Source organism: Pseudophryne corroboree, chromosome 2 (genome assembly GCF_028390025.1).
Source record: "Pseudophryne corroboree isolate aPseCor3 chromosome 2, aPseCor3.hap2, whole genome shotgun sequence".
Classification (NCBI taxonomy): domain Eukaryota; kingdom Metazoa; phylum Chordata; class Amphibia; order Anura; family Myobatrachidae; genus Pseudophryne; species Pseudophryne corroboree.
In genome coordinates this window covers 387,141,069-387,159,690 of record NC_086445.1, presented here as the reverse complement: position 1 = coordinate 387,159,690, position 18,622 = coordinate 387,141,069, and the positions used below count along the sequence as shown (strand labels likewise).

Genomic DNA, 18,622 nt, shown 5'->3' with positions numbered 1-18,622 from the left:
CAGAATCCATGTCGGTATCTGTGTCAACAATTTGGGATAGTGGGCGCTTCTGAGACCCTGACGGCCTCTGCGACATAGACCCAGACGGCCTCTGCGACATAGGATCAGGCACGGGCTGAGACCCTGGCTGTCCTAAGGCTTCAGCTTTATCCAACCTTTTATGCAAGGAATTAACATTGTCATTTAAAACCTTCCACATATCCATCCAATCAGGTGTCGGTGCCGTCGGCGGAGACACCTCATTCATTTGCTCCCGCTCTGCTTCAACATAGCCTTCCTCGTCAAACATGTCGACACAAGCGTACCGACACCACTTTTTGAAGACAGTTCCCCCACAAGGCCCTTTGGAGAGACAGAGAGAGCGTATGCCAGCACACACCCCAGCGCTATATAACCCAGGAATAACACAGTAACTTAATGTTAACCCAGTAGCCGCTGTTTATATTGAATTTTTTTTATATTGATTTTTGCGCCTAATTATGTGCCCCCCCTCTCTTTTTACCCTCTTCTACCGTGTATCTGCAGGGGAGAGCCTGGGGAGCTTCCTCTCAGCGGAGCTGTGGAGAAAAAATGGCGCTGGTGAGTGCCGAGGAAGAAGCCCCGCCCCCTCAGCGGCGGGCTTCTGTCCCGCTTCAATGTACAATTTTTGGCGGGGGCTCATACATATATACAGTGCCCAACTGTATATATGTGTACTTTTTGCCAAAGAGGTTCCAATTGCTGCCCAGGGCGCCGCCGCCGCCCCCCCCCCTGCGCCCTTACAGTGACCGGAGTATGTGAGGTGTGTGTGGGAGCAATGGCGCACAGCTGCAGTGCTGTGCGCTACCTCAGTGAAGACTGGAGTCTTCTACCGCCGATAAGAAGCAGGACCTATCTTCAGAGAGTAGGGCTGCTTCTCTCCCCTCTGTCCCACGATGCAGGGAGTCTGTTGCCAGCAGAGCTCCCTGAAAATAAAAAAAGCTCAGGAGAGCTCACTGAACAGCACCCAGCTCGTCCGGGCACAGATTCAAACTGAGGTCTGGAGGAGTGACATACAGGGAGGAGCCAGAGCACACCAGAATATAAATTCTTTCTTAAAGTGCCCATGTCTCCTGCGGAGCCCGTCTATTCCCCATGGTCCTTACGGAGTCCCCAGCATCCACTAGGACGTTAGAGAAAGTACAGAAAGGGAATCTGACCTCCTGATAGAGGCAGTCCTCTCCACGTATATAAGGAGAGCCCGTACCACATCCAAAGACCTGGTTTGTCCTGTGAAGAGATGAAGGACGGAACCACAATCTCTTGGTTAAGGTGAAAAGATACCACCACCATAGGCAAATAACATGGGCTAGTTCGGAGAACTACCCGGTCACGGTGAAATATCAGAAAGGGTGGATGACGGGACAAAGCGCCTAGGTCAGACACTCTCCTAGTAGATGTAATAGCCAGTAGGAACTGGACCTTGACCGTGAGCCATTTAAGGTCCACTGACTCAAGAGATTCAAATAGAGACAGGGCATTCAGAACGGACAGATCCCATGGAGCAACAGGAGGGACACAGGGAGGCTGAATCCGTAAAACACCCTGAGTGAAAGTATGAACGTGAGGAATAAACACAATTTTTCTCTGAAACCATACCAACAAGGCAGGGATATGAACCTTGAGAGAGGCCAGACAAATGTCTAAGTACAGGCCTTCTTGCAGAAAAGACAGAAGTCTAGAAGTACTGAATTCATAGGCCTTGTAATTCTTAGCAGCACACCAGGTGAAGTAAGAATTCCAGACCCTACAATAAATCCGCAAAGATGCCGGTTTGCGCGCCTTCGGCATAGTTTGGATGACCGCCTTGGAGAATCCTTTGGTCCTCAGGAGAAAAGCTTCAAGAGTCACGCCGTCAAAGCCAGTTTGGCCAGGTCTGGATAGACACAAGGGCCCTGAATGAGGAAATAGAAGAGGACGAGCTATCGATAGACCCTGCAGGTCTGAGAACCAATGCCGTCTGGGCCATGCTGGAGCGATTAGAAGTAGTATATTTCCTACTTGTTTGAACTTCCATAGTACCATGGGCAGGAGAGACACTGGAGGGAACACGTAGGGCAGCCAAAAGTTCCATGGAATTGCCAGTGCATTCTGCCCAACGAAGGATTTCCGTCACTTCCATCATTGCCATGTGGCTCTGAGTGCCTCCTTGATGGTTTATGTACGCCACCGTGGTGGTGGTGTCTGACCGTACTTGAACAGGCCTGTTCTGTATCAGAGCCAGGGCGAGAGACAAAGCATTGAATACTGCCCGCAATTCCAGAATGTTTATCGGGAGGAGAGATTCCTCCATGGTCCACCAGCCCTGGAAAGAGAGTGTTGCTCCAACACCGCGCCCCAACCCCTCAGACTGGCGTCAGTAGGACCCAGAAGGGACGGCCCCTGCTCAAGTGCTGTTCCTGTAGCCACCAGGTCAGCAACAGACCAACCTCAGGAGTCAAGGAGATCATGTGAGACCTGTTCCGATGAGGCAGGCCATACCACTTGGAAAGGATTAACCTCTGTAGAGGACGGGAAAGGAATGGAGCGTACTCTACCATGTCGAAAGCAGACACCATGAGGCCTAGTACATCGACACTCTTGGGCGAGAAAGGAAGTATCCGATTCTGTCGTGAAGTTTCAGGACCCTCTCTGGAGACAGAAACAGCCGTTGACTGTGTGTGTCCGGTAGTGCCCCCAGGTGCACCATGCTCAGAGCAGGGACCAGCGAGAACTTCATCCAGTTGATGAGCCACCCGTGGGCTTGTAGGAAGTTTACCGTCAGTTGTAGATGACTGAGGAGGACATTGTGGGAGTTTGCAAGTATCAGCAAATCGTCCAGATACGGCAGGATCCTGACTCCCTGGCGATGGAGATGAGCCATCATCACGGCCATAACCTTTGTGAAAAACCGAGGGACCGTGGCCAGTCCAAATGGCAGAGCCGGGAATTGATAGTGAAGGTTGCCAATAGCAAACCGCAGATATTATGGATGCAATATTGCAATAGGCATATGCAGGTAAGCATCTTGTATATTCAGGGATACCATATAGCCTCCGCGTTCCATGGCCAGTGAAATTGAGTGCAGTGTTTCCATACGGACTTGGACACTCTCACAAACTTGTTCAGTGATTTGAGGTTGAGAATACGCCAGAAAGACCCATCAGGTTTCGGGACTAGTAGTATCCTCTGCCACTCTGGGACAGAGGTACCGGTATTACCACTCCTGCATCCAGGAGGGAACGCACAACAATCTGTAGAGCTTGCGCCTTTAACGGATCTGAAGGGATAACCATTGTACAGAACTGGCGAGGGGGACGTCTCTTGAAAGAGACTGCGTACCCGCGAGACAACTTCTCGTACCCGTGAGACAACTTCTCGCACCCATTCGTCTGAAGTGGTCATTAACCAGACCTGGATGAATCGTAGAAGTTGGCCCACCACCCTGGGATCCCTCAGGAGGAGGCCTGTCCAGTCATGCAGCAGGCTGGTCATGAGAAGCAGGCTGACGAGCCTCCCAGGATAGTTAGACCTTGGGCTTAGTAGTAGTTGGGAGCACGAGACAATCTCGGGTATGCCTGACCTTTGCTTTCCCTTAAGGCTGAAAGCAGGGAAAAGCGGTACCTTATGACTTCTGTGCAGAAGGAGTAGCATTTGGGAGAAAGGCAGTCATAGTAGAGAAAGGCAGTCATAGTAGCCGCCGATTCAGACCCAATTTTTAATTAGGTCTTCCTCAAATAAGATGCTCCCAGTAAAGGGGAATAACTCCAAGGTCTTTTGGAGTCCAGATCCACCTTCCATGATCTCAACCACAGAATATGGCGAGCCAGGACATACTTATTCGACGCCTTGGCAGCCAACACACCCGCCTCAGGGGACACCTCCTGGTGTAGAAAAAAAGTTGGTGGTGGTATTGAGAGACAGGGAATGTCTGACATTGACATCTGTCATGACAGATATATCCTCAGGCAGCTCTTCCATTGAATACCTGATCCAGTCATCAATCTATTTTGCAGCCCCAAAAGGACGCAATCGTGGTCTATGTACAACACCCGTAAAGTAGTAATAGACTTAAGGCATCCCTCCACACACTTATCTGTCAGTTCCTACAGTGAGGAGACAGTGGTGAGAGGCAGAGTGGACGACACCCAATGGGTGACACATGAGTTCACTAGCAGTGAATAACCTACTTGTTATATAACTCTACAGGAGAAGGATATCGAGCCGATGCCCGTTGTAGAAAGGGGGAATGTCTTCCCTGGATTAGACCAGGGGTCTTGTCTGATGTACACTTAATGGTCAGATTGTGGTAACAGAGTTTTATTTACCATATCAGTTTGTTTAACCACAGTAGGGGAATCCTCTTATCAGTGATTTGTAGAAATTATTTCCCAGTAACCACAAGAGCAGTGGTATCATTTAGCAATAAAAAATCCTTATCAGAAACGCCTAAAAAAGGGACTGACAGGACAGCATGACCCCCCTCTCTTCAGTTAAAATAACCAGGAGATTATTGGATAGGGAGGAGGGAGCAGCCCGCTTAGATGACCCAGAGACACAAGAGTGACCTGGAATAGGGTTTTGCCTGACCAAGGAATGAGTCATACAGGACAACCCGTGAGGTAAAATTTTCCCGCCCAAAGAGGAGTAACCATGGGGACATCAGTGACTAATGTTACAGGTGGTCCCATAGGGGGCATAAAGCGTTCAACTAGAGCAGGGGATGGCAATTATTTCAGCTGGGGGGCCGCTTAACACTTCCAGTGAATAGTCGAGGGCCACACAAAAAATATCTTGTAAATCGGGTCTGAACTACGCATGCACTGCAGTCCCTATCCCCCTTCCCCTGAACCTATATAGCAGTCCCTACCCCCCTTCCCTGAACCTATATAGCAGTCCCTACCCCCCTTTCCCCCCCTCCCCTGAATCTATATAGCAGTCCCTACCCCCCTTTCCCCCCACCTATATAGCAGTTTTTATCTCAGCCCCCCCCTCTCCTGAACCCATATTGCAGCTTAAGTAAAGATCCATGCTGAGGCTCCGCTCCCCGTGCCGCCCAGCGCATGACATCACAGAGGAAATCCCGGTCAGCAGACCCTGTGACGTGACCAGGATTTCCTCAGCGGCGCCGCGTCTGGCAGCAGTGTAGCGCAATGACAAGCGGCTCAGCCAGTCGGGCCACTTGTCATTGCACACTGATGGGAGACAGCGGGCCAGGCAGGATCGGATCGCGGGCCGCATGTTGCCCACCCCTGAACTAGAGGACCCAGTAGGTTTGAGAACGCAGCCCAGGTTGGCTCCAGATTGATTACAGGAGCTGTGGACTGACTGGGAGATGTATGATACATAGTACACAGACCATCACACAAAACTTCCCCCTCAGTTAAATCCGTTGCGTATGCTCTGCAGGATGCAGGAGCGTCCCCAGATTTACTGCCCTACATGTTAAACATTATACACAAATGCAACAGAGAGCGGTTTAGTACGATGAAGCCAGACAGAGTACAATACCTGCGAATAAATCCGTTAGCATGTGACTGAGTACCCAGTACATAACACCTGCGAAAAAATCCGGTGTTATGTGACTGAGTGACTGAGTACACAGTAGAATACACGTAATAGGTAAATACTGTGACGTACTATATATTGACCCAGGCGCACCTAGTCCCCTAGGGTACAGTATACAGTGATATATCTGGAATACAGCATAGTGAAATCACATAGCAGATACAGCAAACACAGTCATGTTTGGAATGCAATTAATTATTTTCATGACAAAATTGCATTGGATTATTATGTGAACACATAAAATAAATATTTGAAAATATACACACACACATATATACATACACACACAAATACTTAAGTGTTTGTAAGACCACGGCGCTGATGTACAGGCGGGGTTACAAAGGAGACCTTGCCCTGCAGTCCCAGAGACCAGTCGCATCTATTTTAGAAAATGGCGCCCAGCGTCTCAGTCATGGAGTCTTATTAAAAGTGGACATAAGTACATCAGACCTGTACTCCTATGCCCTGGTGGATATAGTGGGGTCCCTGCTCGATCACAGTGTCCACGCCAGCGCCGCAATCCGTCTCTCTAGACTGCGATCGGAACGCAATTTAATGGTGGGCCCTGCCTGGGGGGCCCTGCCTGGGGGACCCTCTTACCTCCTCCCCGTAGCAGCCACGCGAGCCGGGAGAGAGTCTGCGACTATGTGCCTAAGCCTGAGCGTCTCCGCCGCAAGTACCCGGGAACTGAGCCATTGGGAGCATGCAAAGCCACTTGGGAGGTGATGGAGCTGCACTGCTGAAATGTCACCCTGACATACAGCGCTGACAGCCCAGTTTCGAATAAATTTTCTGTCAGAAAAAGCCCAGTGCAGCCCACCTGTTAAGTGACCTGCTTCTGCAGACACCAACTGAAAACTGCTCTCACAGTGCCTGGAGGCAGGGTTAGAGAGGAGGCCCCAATGCATCTTTGGACAGCTAAAGCTTTAACCTGTTGGTGTCTGGATCAAGATCCATCTCTCCACCCAATGTATTTCATGTGGAACACAGTGTACCCCACTGCAGAAATAAAGGAGGCAATAACACTCAAGTTTTAACCGCTATTGTCCACAGTGAATGGATAAGTTAAATGGTTTATTCTAGCGTATAAAATGGGCTCGGAATATTAAGTCAATGGTAACCATTTCAACATGAAAAAGTTGGCACAGTGAGAAGGTTGACAAGCAGCAGGTCAGCAATGATAAAATGTTAACATGGGTACAATGTTGAAAATACATATTTAAAAAGGTATCCATAACCTCAAATTTTTCACGTCCACATGGCATATAGTATGTCGTCATTTTGACCGTTGACAGAACTTAACATTCTGGTGCAGACATTGTGAATGCAGACATACTGCATACCTGTAAAATGTCTGCACTTGCTGACAGTGGCAAGTGAGGAGTTGGCAAATGCTGCAGTTGGGAATAGGAGTTAATAATCAATCATCCAAATAAATAAAACCGGTTTCAAATCCAAAGCAATATTTGCCAAATAAAGTCTATTAGTAAAATATGACTTTATATTTACAATATCTGCAATTGGAAATCAACATATTGAAAAATCCAGCACTACAAGCATTTCCCCAGCAAACACCTACATATATCAACTTTGAAAGAACATTTAAGCACATTTTGAGATAGATAACAAAAAAAAAATTATTACAGCTAACTCACCCTGTAACAGACCTTAAAAATTTGGTGGCTCGCTCTACAACTTCAAGCCAGACAGATGAAACGGTCCCCTCATCAAATAGTGTGGCCTCAGGGAGTGCTCGCAGGGCATCAAGTGATTCTTGTAACAGCTCACTACAAAGATCAGCATCCTCACCTGGACAAGAAGGAAAAAACACTAAAATGTGTGATCCAAAGAGAACAACAAAACAGGAGAACAGCGTATAACAAGTGCAATAATCATGGGGGGGGGGGGGAGAAGAGTTGTACGATTCAGTGATCGATATTGAACAAAACATTCTAAAATACAAGGATTATAAAAGACAATTCCAGCCACAATAGCGTATAATCAGTTTAATGAACATGCAGGGGCAGATTATATTCAACATGGAGGTCCCATAAAAGTCTTGTGGGATGGTATAGCTAAGAAACTTCAAATAAGCACTGCAGATTGATTTAGGTTTCCTATATGGAGCTTTACCATGTGACTTGCAATATTACTTATATTCAGTGCTAGCACAGTGGTTCCGATATTCTTATACCAGAAAAGCAGAGGAAGATGTAACCCGGAAACCCAAGCAGTCAAATCAAAATAGCTTCCAGCAGCTAAAACTTAACTATGCCAATGGTAAGTAATGTATAGCTTGTTTATATTGAAAGCACTTCAAAAAAAGGTTTGGCATTAGAAAAAAAAAAAAAAAACACACGATTGTCTAATAAAATAGGATTTTAATTACCGACCGGTAAATCCTTTTCTCAGGATGCTGGGGTCCACATTAGTACCATGGGGTATAGATGGGTATACCAGGAGCCATTGGCACTTTAAGAGTTTGAGATTGTTTTGCTGGCTCCTCCCTCTATGCCCCTCCTACCAGACTCAGTCTAGAAACTGTGCCCGAGGAGACGGACATCTGGCGAGATTCACACCAGATCTCTCACACACACACACACACACACACACACGGAAACCCAAGCTAACTAGCTTGAAACATCAGCAACGGCTGAACAGGATTACATACCAAGTAACAAAACAGTACTTACCAAGAACTAAGCAGTACTGAACTAAACCACTGCAGGATAACGAAGTGCTGGGCGGGCACCCAGCATCCTCTACAGACTACGAGAAAAGGATTTACCAGTAGGTAATTAAAATCCTATTTTCTCTTAGGTCCTAGAGAATGCTGGGGTCCACATTAGTACCATGGGGATGTACCAAAGCTCCCAGAATGGGAGGGAGAGCGCGGAGGCTCCTGCAGAACTGATTGACCAAACTTTACGTCCTCGGAGGCCAAAGTATCGAACTTGTAGAACTTGGCAAACGTGTTCGACCCCAACCAAGTAGCCGCTCGGCAGAGTTGTAATGCAGAGACACCCCGGGCAGCCGTCCAGGAAGAACCCATCTTAAGAGTAGAGTGGGCCTTAACAGACATAGGACACGGCAAGCCTGCCACAGAATACGCATGCTGGATAGTGAACCTGATCCAGCGAGAGATCGTCTGCTTAGAAGCAGGACACCCAAGTTTATGGGATCATACAGGACAAACAGAGAGTCGGATATTCTGTGACGAGCAGTCCTCCTCACATAGATCTTTAGAGCCCTTACAACATCTAAGGACTTTGATGAAATTGAGTAGTCGCAACTGGCACCACAATAGGTTGGCAGATATGAAATGCCGACACAACCTTCGGAAGAAACTGCAGACGTGTCCGAAGCTCAGCTCCATCTTCATGGAAGATAGAGTATGTGCTTTTACATGACAAAGCCCCCAACTCCGACACACGTCTAGCAGAAGCTAAGGCCAACAAAGTGACAGCCTTCCACGTGAGAAACTTGACCTCAACCTCCTGTAGAGGCTCAAACCAGTCCGACTGGAGGAACTGCAACACCACGTTAAGATCCCAGGGTGCCGTAGGCATTACAAAGGGAGGTTGGATGTGCAGAACTCCCTTCAAAAAAGTCTGAACCTCAGGGAGGGCAGCCAACTGTTTCTGGAAGAACATGGATAAGGCCGAAATGTGGACCTTTATGGATCCTAACCTCAGGCCCATATCCACACCTGCTTGCACGAAGAGGAGAAAAAGTCCCAGTTGACACTCCACCGTAGGAAACTGCTTGGACTCACACCAAGATACATATTTTTTTCCAAATACAATGGTAATGTTTTGACGTTACTCCTTTCCTAGCCTGTGTCAGAGTAGGAAAACCCTTGTTCAGAATGCCCATCCAAGCTAGTATCTGGCATTAAACCTCCATGCCGTCAAACGTAGCCGTGGTAAGTGTTGATCGGCGAACGGCCCCTGATGCAGCAGGTCCTCCCGAAGTGGAAGAGGCCTCGGCTCTTCTAGCAGTAGATCCAGAAGATCCGCGTACCAAGCACTTCTTGGCCAGTCTGGAGCAATGAGGATTGCCTGAACTCTTGTTCTCCTTATGAGTTTGAGAACTCTTGGAATGAGTGGAAGTGGAGGAAACACGTATACAGACTGGAACACCCACGGAAGTAACTAGGGCATCCACTGCCAATGCTTGCGGGTCCCTCGACCTGGAACAATACCGCCGAAGCTTCTTGTTGGGACGAGAAGCCATCATGTCGATTTGGGGTACCTCCTTGAACACCTCCGGATGGAGACCCCACTCCAATGGATGGAGATCGTGTCTGCTGAGGAAGTCCGCTTCCCAGTTGTCTACTCCCGGAATGAAGATTGCTGACAGCGCCAACACGTGTTTTTCTGCCCCGAGGAGTATCCTTGTTACCTCTGACATTGCAGATCTGCTCTTCGTTCCGCCCTGTCTGTTTATGTAAGCCACTGTCGTTACATTGTCCGACTGCACTTGAATGGCCTGATCTCTCAGAAGATGGGCCGCCTGGAGAAAACCGTTGTAGACGGCTCTTGGTTCCAGAATGTTTATCGGCAGGCCGGCTTTCAGACTTGACCACCTTCCTTGGAAGGTTTCCCCTTGAGTGACTGCGCCCCAGCCCCGGAGACTTGCATCCGTGGTTAGAAGGACCCAGTCCTGAATCCCGAACCTGCGGCTCTCCAGAATGTAAGGTAATTGCAGCCACCAGAGGAGTGAAATCCTGCCCTTTGGCGACAGACGAATTCTTTGGTGCATGTGTAGATGGGATCCTGACCACTTGTCCAGGAGATCCAGTTGGAAGGACCGAGCATGAAACCTCCCGTACTGCAGAGCCTCGTAAGAGGCCACCATCTTCCCCAGAAGGCGCATGCACTGATGAACAGACACCCGGGCTGGCTTCAGGATATCCCGGACCATTGTTTGTATCACCAACGCATTTTCCTCCGGAAGGAACACCCTCTGCACTTCCGTGTCGAGGATCATTCCCAGAAAGGACAACCTCCTGGTTGGTTCCAAATGGGATTTTGGGATAATCAGGATCCAACCATGTTCCCTGAGAAGCTGGGTCGTTAAAGCTACTGACCGTAACAGCTACTCCTTGGACGATGCCTTGATCAGCAGATCGTCCAGGTACAGAATTATGTTCACCCCCTGCCTGCGGGGGAGAACCATCATTTCCGCCGTCACCTTGGTGAATACCCTTGGTGCTGTGGAGAGGCCGAATGGTAGGGCCTGGAACTGAAAATTAAAGTCCAACAGAGCGAATCGGAGATAAGCTTGATGCGGCAGCCAAATCGGAATATGGAGGTACGCATCCTTGATATGCAGGGATACCAGGAATTCCCCCTCTTCCAGACCTGATATCACCGCCCTTAGAGACTCCATTTTGAACTTGAACTCCCGCAGAAAGGGGTTTAGTGATTTTAAGTTCAGAATGGGCATGACCGAACCATCCGGTTTCGGTACCACGAAAAGGTTCGAATAGTAACCAGTGTTGTGCAGTTGAGGTACAGTAACCTGTGCCTCCACCAACTTCTGGATGGCCACCTGTAGGGTAGCCCTGTCTGCCGGCAAAGCTGGCAAGCCCGATGTGAAGAACCGATGAGGAGGTGGATCTTGAAATTCCAGCCGGTACCCCTGGGACACAATGTCTATCACCCACGGGTCCAGTCCGGATGACACTGAAATGTCCGAGTCTCGCCCCCACCGGCCCTACCTCCAGGCTGCGCTGTCCACAGTCATGCTGAGGACTTTGGCGCACCTGAAGCAGGCTTCTGATACTGGGAACCCGCTGCAGCAGGTTTCTTGGATTTTGGTCGGCCCCCTCTAAAGAAGGTGTTGGGCGGTTTGGTCTTTCTTGGTTTAGAAACCCGAAAGGACTGAGATGCAGGTGAAGAAAGGTTTGTTCGTAGCAGGAGCTGCTGAGGGAAGAAAAGTGGACTTACCCGCTGTAGCCGTGGAGATCCATGCATCCAATGCTTCCCGAAAGAGAGCCCGACTTGTGTAGGGTAGGTTCTCCACACCTCTCCTGGATACCGCGGAGGCAGACCACTGCAGCAGCCACAGTCCTCGACGAGCGGAGACGGACATGGAAAAAATTCCTGCAGCCATGGAACCCTTTCATGGATTCCACCGTAAATCCTGCAGGAGCCTGAATGTTACGGAGAAACAATTTAATGTCACTCTTATCTAACGTATCCAAATTCTCAAGTAACATGCCTGACCACTTTACTATAGCTTTGGCAATCCAAGCACTGGCAATAGTGGGACATAGTATTGCCCCAGAAGCCGTGGACATGGATTTGAGCAGATTATCAATTTTATGATCAGCCCGCTCCTTCAAGGCCGTAGATCCTGGGACAGGTAAAACCACCATTTTTGAGAGTCTGGATACAGACGCATCCACTATGGGTGGGTTTTCCCATTTCTTTCTATCCTCCTCAGGGAAGGGGAAAGCAACCAGAACCTTCCTAGGGATCTGGAAATTTTTCTCTGGATTTTCCCATGCTTTTTCAAAAATAGCATTTAATTCTTTGGACGCAGGGAAGGTTAGCGAGGCTTTCTTATTGTCAGCTAAGTAAGCCTCCTTAACCTGCTCAGGTGTTGTGTCAGTAATATTCAACACATCTCTAATAGCCTCCATCATCAACTGCACCCCCTTTGCAAGAGATGCGACCCACCTGAGTACGTCCCCATCACCGTCTGCAGTGTCAGAATCGGTATCCGTGTGGTATTGCATGATCTGGGCAAGAGCACGTTTGTGGGAACCCACAGAGGGGGGTGCGGAGGTAACCGAACCAGACCAAACTGCCACAGAATTCTGTAAAACCTGAGTTGCAGATTCATTCTGAGCAACCCTAGCAGAAATCTGAGAAATCATAGTTTTGATAGAGGATAACCACTCAGGCTCCCTTGTGGGTATCTGCGCTACAACAGTGCAATCCTGATTACATGGAATGAGATCATCTTGAGAGGACATGTCCTCAGCTGCATATGACACAGAGTCCCTGGACATAGCTAACTGGAGACCCCAAACACTCCACACAGGCAGGTTAAACAGAGTTTGCCCCCTGAGAATGGCAAGAGAGACACAGAGTTCAGAGCCAACCCACACACAGCGCGTATATTAATATATATATATATATATATATATATATATATATATATATATATACATACATACACACACATACATACATACATACATACATACATACATACATACACACCATATAACACCCCTTATCAGCATCCACTGTGTACTGTAATAGTGGCACAGATCTAATTCACCACCTCCTCCCCCTTCTACAACACAGGATAGCTGGAGTTGCTTGGAGGGACAGCTCAGTCAGCATCTGTGTACAGGAACTGCAGGCAGGAAAATGGCGCTGAACGCTGCTGGGTCTTCTCTGAGGAGAAGCTCCGCCCCTTGAAGATGGCACACCTTCCCGCACAAATTCTTTATACTGGCCTGATGGTGGTGATGATGCTAGTCATATTAAAGAAGTTTAAACCTGTTTCTACATTTGACCCGCAGTCTTTTAATCCTGCGGTGAGGACTTTTTCTAGATTATTAGATAGATGTAATAAGGAAGCACGTGGTACTCCTCCATATGTTCATCAAAATTTAACAAGTGATGAGCACTCAGCTTTGATGAATCTAAGCAAGCGCCAAGATATCATCATAAGGGGTGCTGATAAGGGGGGAGCCATAGTGGTCATGGACCTTAATTCATACAAAGAAGAATGTCTCAGATTGCTAGATGACGTTAACACTTATTGTAAATTAACAGTGGACCCTACGGACAGATTTAGGAAAGAGCTTTGTTGTTTAGTAGAGGATGGTGTGAGTAGGGGCATTATTGACGGTGATACTAGAGATTTTTTGTGTACAAAATCACCGACAGTCCCTGTTTTCTACACAATTCCCAAATTACATAAAGATCCGCAACGGCCTCCTGGCAGACCTATTATATCCGCCCGGGGGTCGTTGTGTGAGCCGGTAGCTAGTTTTTTAGACTTCTATCTGCAACCTGTCATTCAACAGACTGATACACATTTGAAAGATACGTCTTCCCTGCTAAGAAGTTTTGCTGAATTCACAGCAGTACCTGATGGTATAGTGCTGGCAAGTATAGATGTTACCAGTCTATACACGTGTATACCGCATGAGCAAGGATTGTCAGCAGTATTTAATCTGGTTTCCAGCAGTTCGGTATACATGGGTCCGGATGTGGGTTTTTTTTTGCAAATTATTGGAATTTACATTAACACATAATTATTTTTTATATGATGGAAGTTTTTTCCTTCAACGAGCGGGGTGTGCCATGGGGAGTCGAGTGGCCCCTGCATATGCAAATTCCTTTATGCATGAAGCTGAACACAAGTTTTTTGAGGACCCTAACATTAGGAAGTTTGTGTTTAAATATTATCGCTACATCGATGATATTTTGCTGTTTTGGACTGGAGAGGTGAATCAGTTGGAAGATATTATTAATCAACATAACTCTTCCACAAGTCCTGTCAAGCTGACAGCCAACATTAGCCAGCAGGGAGTCCATTTCTTAGATGTGGACATTAATGTGAGGGGACAACAACTTAGTACCAACTTGTATGTTAAACCAACTGACCGTAACACGTTACTGAGTTATGGTAGCTTTCATCCACAGGCCACTAGAGACAGCTTGCCATTCTCACAGTGTGTCAGAGCATGCCGCATTGTTAGTGATGTTGGCGAAAGAAAGATACAAGTGGATAACATTGCCAAGAAATTTTTGGCCAGGGGATATCCCAAAGCAGTAGTAGATCAGGCCAAGAATAAGGCATTGGCGCTTGAGCGACAGGATCTAATTAAAGAAAAATTACCAGAATTAAATAAGTTGCATAGGGTCCCTTGGGTCAATAGATATACAACCAAGAGTAAATTTATTGTTAAAAAGGCCAAACAACTCTGGCCAATCATCAGCTCAGACCCGGAATTACCTTCTTTTAGGGACTCCCGCCGGCTTCCCAGCTTCACCAGAGGACCTAATATCAAAGATCTGGTGGTGCGTACAGATATCACAGGGATGGGGCCCCCTAAGCAACATTTTCTGTCAAGAAAGGGAGGGTGTTATAAATGCACAGGGTGCACCACGTGTAGTGCACTCATTACGGGTAATAAGTTTAGTCACCCTTACTCGGGCAAACAATTTACCATTAAGTCAGTTTTAACATGCTCGTCTAGGTTTGTGGTCTATTTGTTGTCTTGCCCGTGCGGTCTCCATTATGTGGGGAAGACAGAGAGGCAATTCAAAGAAAGAATTGCCCAACATCGCTCTGCCATTAGGGCGGCACTTTTGGCGGGTACAAGCGACCAGGCTGTGGCAAGACATTTTGCACAGGCCAGGCATGGTATGTCCGCTTTACGATACAGGATGATTGCACAGGTCCCTGATTCCCATCGCAGGGGAGATCGAGCTAAGAAACTTCTCCAATTGGAGGCACGGTGGATTCATGCTTTGGATACCGTGAGCCCTAGGGGGCTTAATGAATCCCTAAGCTTTTCTGCTTTTTTATGATGTATCATGTATATACTTTGGCTGGTGCTTTCCTTTCAGAGGAGTAATGTATACTCTGTGAGATATGATGGGGAGCCAGCGTTTTGTGTTGGGTCATTGCTCAAAGATGCCTGCATATATTTTTTATTTATTTATTTTGCAGAAATTTTCTTCAAATACTATATTTTTGCCCTCCTCAACATATAAAAAATAAAAATTATTAATACACACATAAAAAATTTTTTATTAATACACACATAATTGTCCCAAAAATGAGTTCCTTCTAAAAATTTTAAATTAAAAATCTTGTTAATTAAGGCTGCTAGTTAGACGTGACCATATGCATTAGGCAGAATTATAGGTATGCAGATGCATAAAAAAGTTTTTTTTGATTGAGGTCCTGCATGGGTCATGTACAGCTGCGTGCTGCTAGGTTGTATGTGTTATCACGAGATAGTTACCATGTATATGTATTACTGTAGTTAGTTTTGTGTTTTGCACGACAGTTCAATTGTGGGGGTTGGTTTATTTCCCCGCATCTTAAGTTTGTTGATTTTTTGCACGGTTTTGTTTAGTTGTTGCTATGGTAACTTATCGGTGGGCTGTTGCTTTTTCCTAGCCCCTCCCGGAAGTCACGTCAGTCCGTAGCTTCCGCTGACGTCAGTGATCTGTGACCGGAAACGAAGTGGCGGAGTCTGCGGCGGCTGCCGGTGACGGGCTGGAGCACAGAAGACCGGTGAGTATAAATCTGTTCACTCTGTATGTTGTATGTTAGCCTGATGATGGGGTGAGACCCCCCGAAACGTTGCTATAAAGATTTTTTCACTTTATCAATCTGGAAGTGCCGCCTGTGTTTTTCGATATTTATGGGATATTTTCTCTTGGATGGCACACCAGCAAGTTTGCAGGAGGGTACACTGTCCTCAGAGTGCCGGATTTGTGTTTCTATCTATCTATATCCACACACATATACATACATACACATACATTACATTACATTACATTACATTACATTATATTATTATATATATATATACACACATACATACATACATACATATATATATACACACATATATACACACACACACACACACACCATATAACACCCCTTATCAGCATCCACTGTGTACTGTAATAGTGGCACAGATCTAATTCACCACCTCCTCCCCCTTCTACAACACAGGATAGCTGGAGTTGCTTGGAGGGACAGCTCAGTCAGCGTCTGTGTACAGGAACTGCAGGCAGGAAAATGGCGCTGAACGCTGCTGGGTCTTCTCTGAGGAGAAGCTCCGCCCCTTGAAGATGGCACACCTTCCCGCACAAATTCTTTATACTGGCCTGAGGACACCGTCACAAGGTGGGAGATTCCGTCCCCAGTTGAGCGTCTGAGTACGGAGGATTGTGATGCTAACCTGGGGATTCAGTCTCCGGTTAGCGTCTGTGACCAGTGTAGGGTATTAAGACACTGTGCCGCTGAGCATTCCAGGAGCGCAGCCGCTCAGAGCTGCGCTCCTACCCTTGTGCCGCCATATCTCGCCTCTTCTGGCTCTGTAAGGGGGTGGTGGCATGCTGCCAGGGTGAGCAATCCCCACAGGAGCTCAGTGTCCTGTCAGCGAAGATAGTGCCCCCCCCCCCCAATAGTTCCTCGAAGCAGGGAGGCTGTTGCCAGCAGCCTCCCTGTAAAATAATAAACTCTAAAAAACTTTTACTCCTAGCTGTGACCGGCTCCTCCGGGCACATTTTCTAAACTGGGTCTGGTAGGAGGAGCAGAGGGAGGAGCTAGCCCACACTCTCAAACTCTTACAGTGCCGATGGCTCCTAGTGGACCCGTCTATACCCCATGGTACTAATGTGGGCCCCAGCATCCTCCAGGACGTAAGAGAAATAAGATTTTACAAAGTATAATATTTTAACCCATGCAGGTGTCATCTCATATCTAAAAAGCACATTTGCTTGATAAGACAACTTCCAGGTGCAACTATAGCCACAAGTGGAGGGAAGGGGAGAAGACCGAGGGGTCTATTCATCAAGCAGTGAAAAGAGTGGAGAAGTGAAGCAGTGAAAAGAGTGGAGAAGTGAGCCAGTGGAGAAGTTGCCCATGGTAACCAATTAGCTGCTCTGTATAATTTTATAGTATCCAAATCATAAATGTTACTTCAATGCTGATTGGTTGCCATGGGCAACTTCTCCACTGCCTCGCTTCTCCACACTTTTCACTGCTTCATGAATAGACCCTAGAGTACTTCTGTACATTTATAGGGAGACAGACTTAACTTAACAGGAGAACTAAAAGATCTGCAGGGTTTCGTGGACACTTGTAAACGTAACTATAGAATAATAAAAAACCCACATGTTCGGCTACAAGGAATATTAATGTACTACAAATGCTCTACAATATAGTTGCTCATTAGGTTTAGCTAGAAAATAAGATAATAACAGCTACTGTGATAAGTCTTCACAAAAACAACTACAGGTACATCTGCAAACACATTGTACACTTTCTGCATTAGAAATAATGCATAGTATAAAGCCAGTTTGCCTTACCAGATCTCCATGCTCTACGCAGGAATGCAAATGCAAAGGATAATGCAGCCCTTGAGCCCACTCTGGCAAGTCCTTCTACCCCTTGGCCAACTGGACGGGAGCTGTGTACATGAAAGGTATGCTCAAAAATCTCCTCACTGCAAGGGATGAAGTCACTGATTTCAGAAACACAAAACAAGTGACAAGCAACCAAAGAGGGGAGCAAAAGGTTTTACATTCAATTAAATCAGACAATACTGTCGGCAAGCATTTTCATCACAGTACACTGTATATGAAATCAGACATTGTTAAAGCTTTCATGAAAGTACTAATTAAAATTACAAAAAAATATATAATACATGTTTGTGTTAACAAGTCAATGAAAGTCAAGCTGAGGGAACCGCAAAACTACCCAATATAAAGCAGACTTCCTTACAAAGTCAACCCATACATTTCAAAGCATAGGAAGATCAATGTTAGCAAATATCGTAAGTGTGTATTTTTCTCCAGCATGTTGAATCTTTATACACGTCTATTCACAAGCCCTTCCTTACTTCAGAACATAAATTGTAACTACTATAGATGCAACAGCATGCACCCCATCATCTCTGCAATAGGTGTGGACTGCTACCACCAATGTCATTTGTATTCTCTAGATATCTTATACATTTACATATAAACCAACCCAACGCCCTATAAATCTCACTGCTCAAGGTATAAGGCAATGACATAAGGAAGAAGAAAAAAAAAAACCAAAAAACACAAGTACAGTATTAATGTATTCCATAAGTGATTGTAGAAGTGGCATTTACGTTCACAGAAGGTCATACAAAGCATCTGTGCCAAATCTCTTGTATGTGCGTACACCTGTCTAATGCCCGCAGCTATTTAAACGGCACCCAAATACTACAACAGCAATCAATGAAAGTTTAAAAATTCAACACTGAATTACTAGATTGTATGAATCTAATTAGATAAATATA

At 46.6% G+C, this 18,622-nt stretch overlaps 1 protein-coding gene across 9 annotated transcripts in view; it reads right to left on the bottom strand.

Moving 5' to 3' along the window:
• Positions 1 to 18,622, bottom strand: part of HERC2 (HECT and RLD domain containing E3 ubiquitin protein ligase 2) — a 618,496-nt gene that overhangs the window by 546,706 nt on the left and 53,168 nt on the right. For 5 of the 9 annotated variants that reach the window (XM_063953293.1, XM_063953292.1, XM_063953291.1 and 2 more), the window contains exons 6-7: positions 17,661 to 17,815; positions 7,221 to 7,374 (exon numbers count right to left, since the gene is read on the bottom strand). In XM_063953293.1, coding sequence (XP_063809363.1) covers positions 7,221 to 7,374; positions 17,661 to 17,815 — 309 coding nt within the window. The remainder of the gene's footprint in view (positions 1 to 7,220; positions 7,375 to 17,660; positions 17,816 to 18,622) is intronic. The other 4 variants (XM_063953296.1, XM_063953297.1, XM_063953295.1 and 1 more) reach the window with 3 other exon arrangements.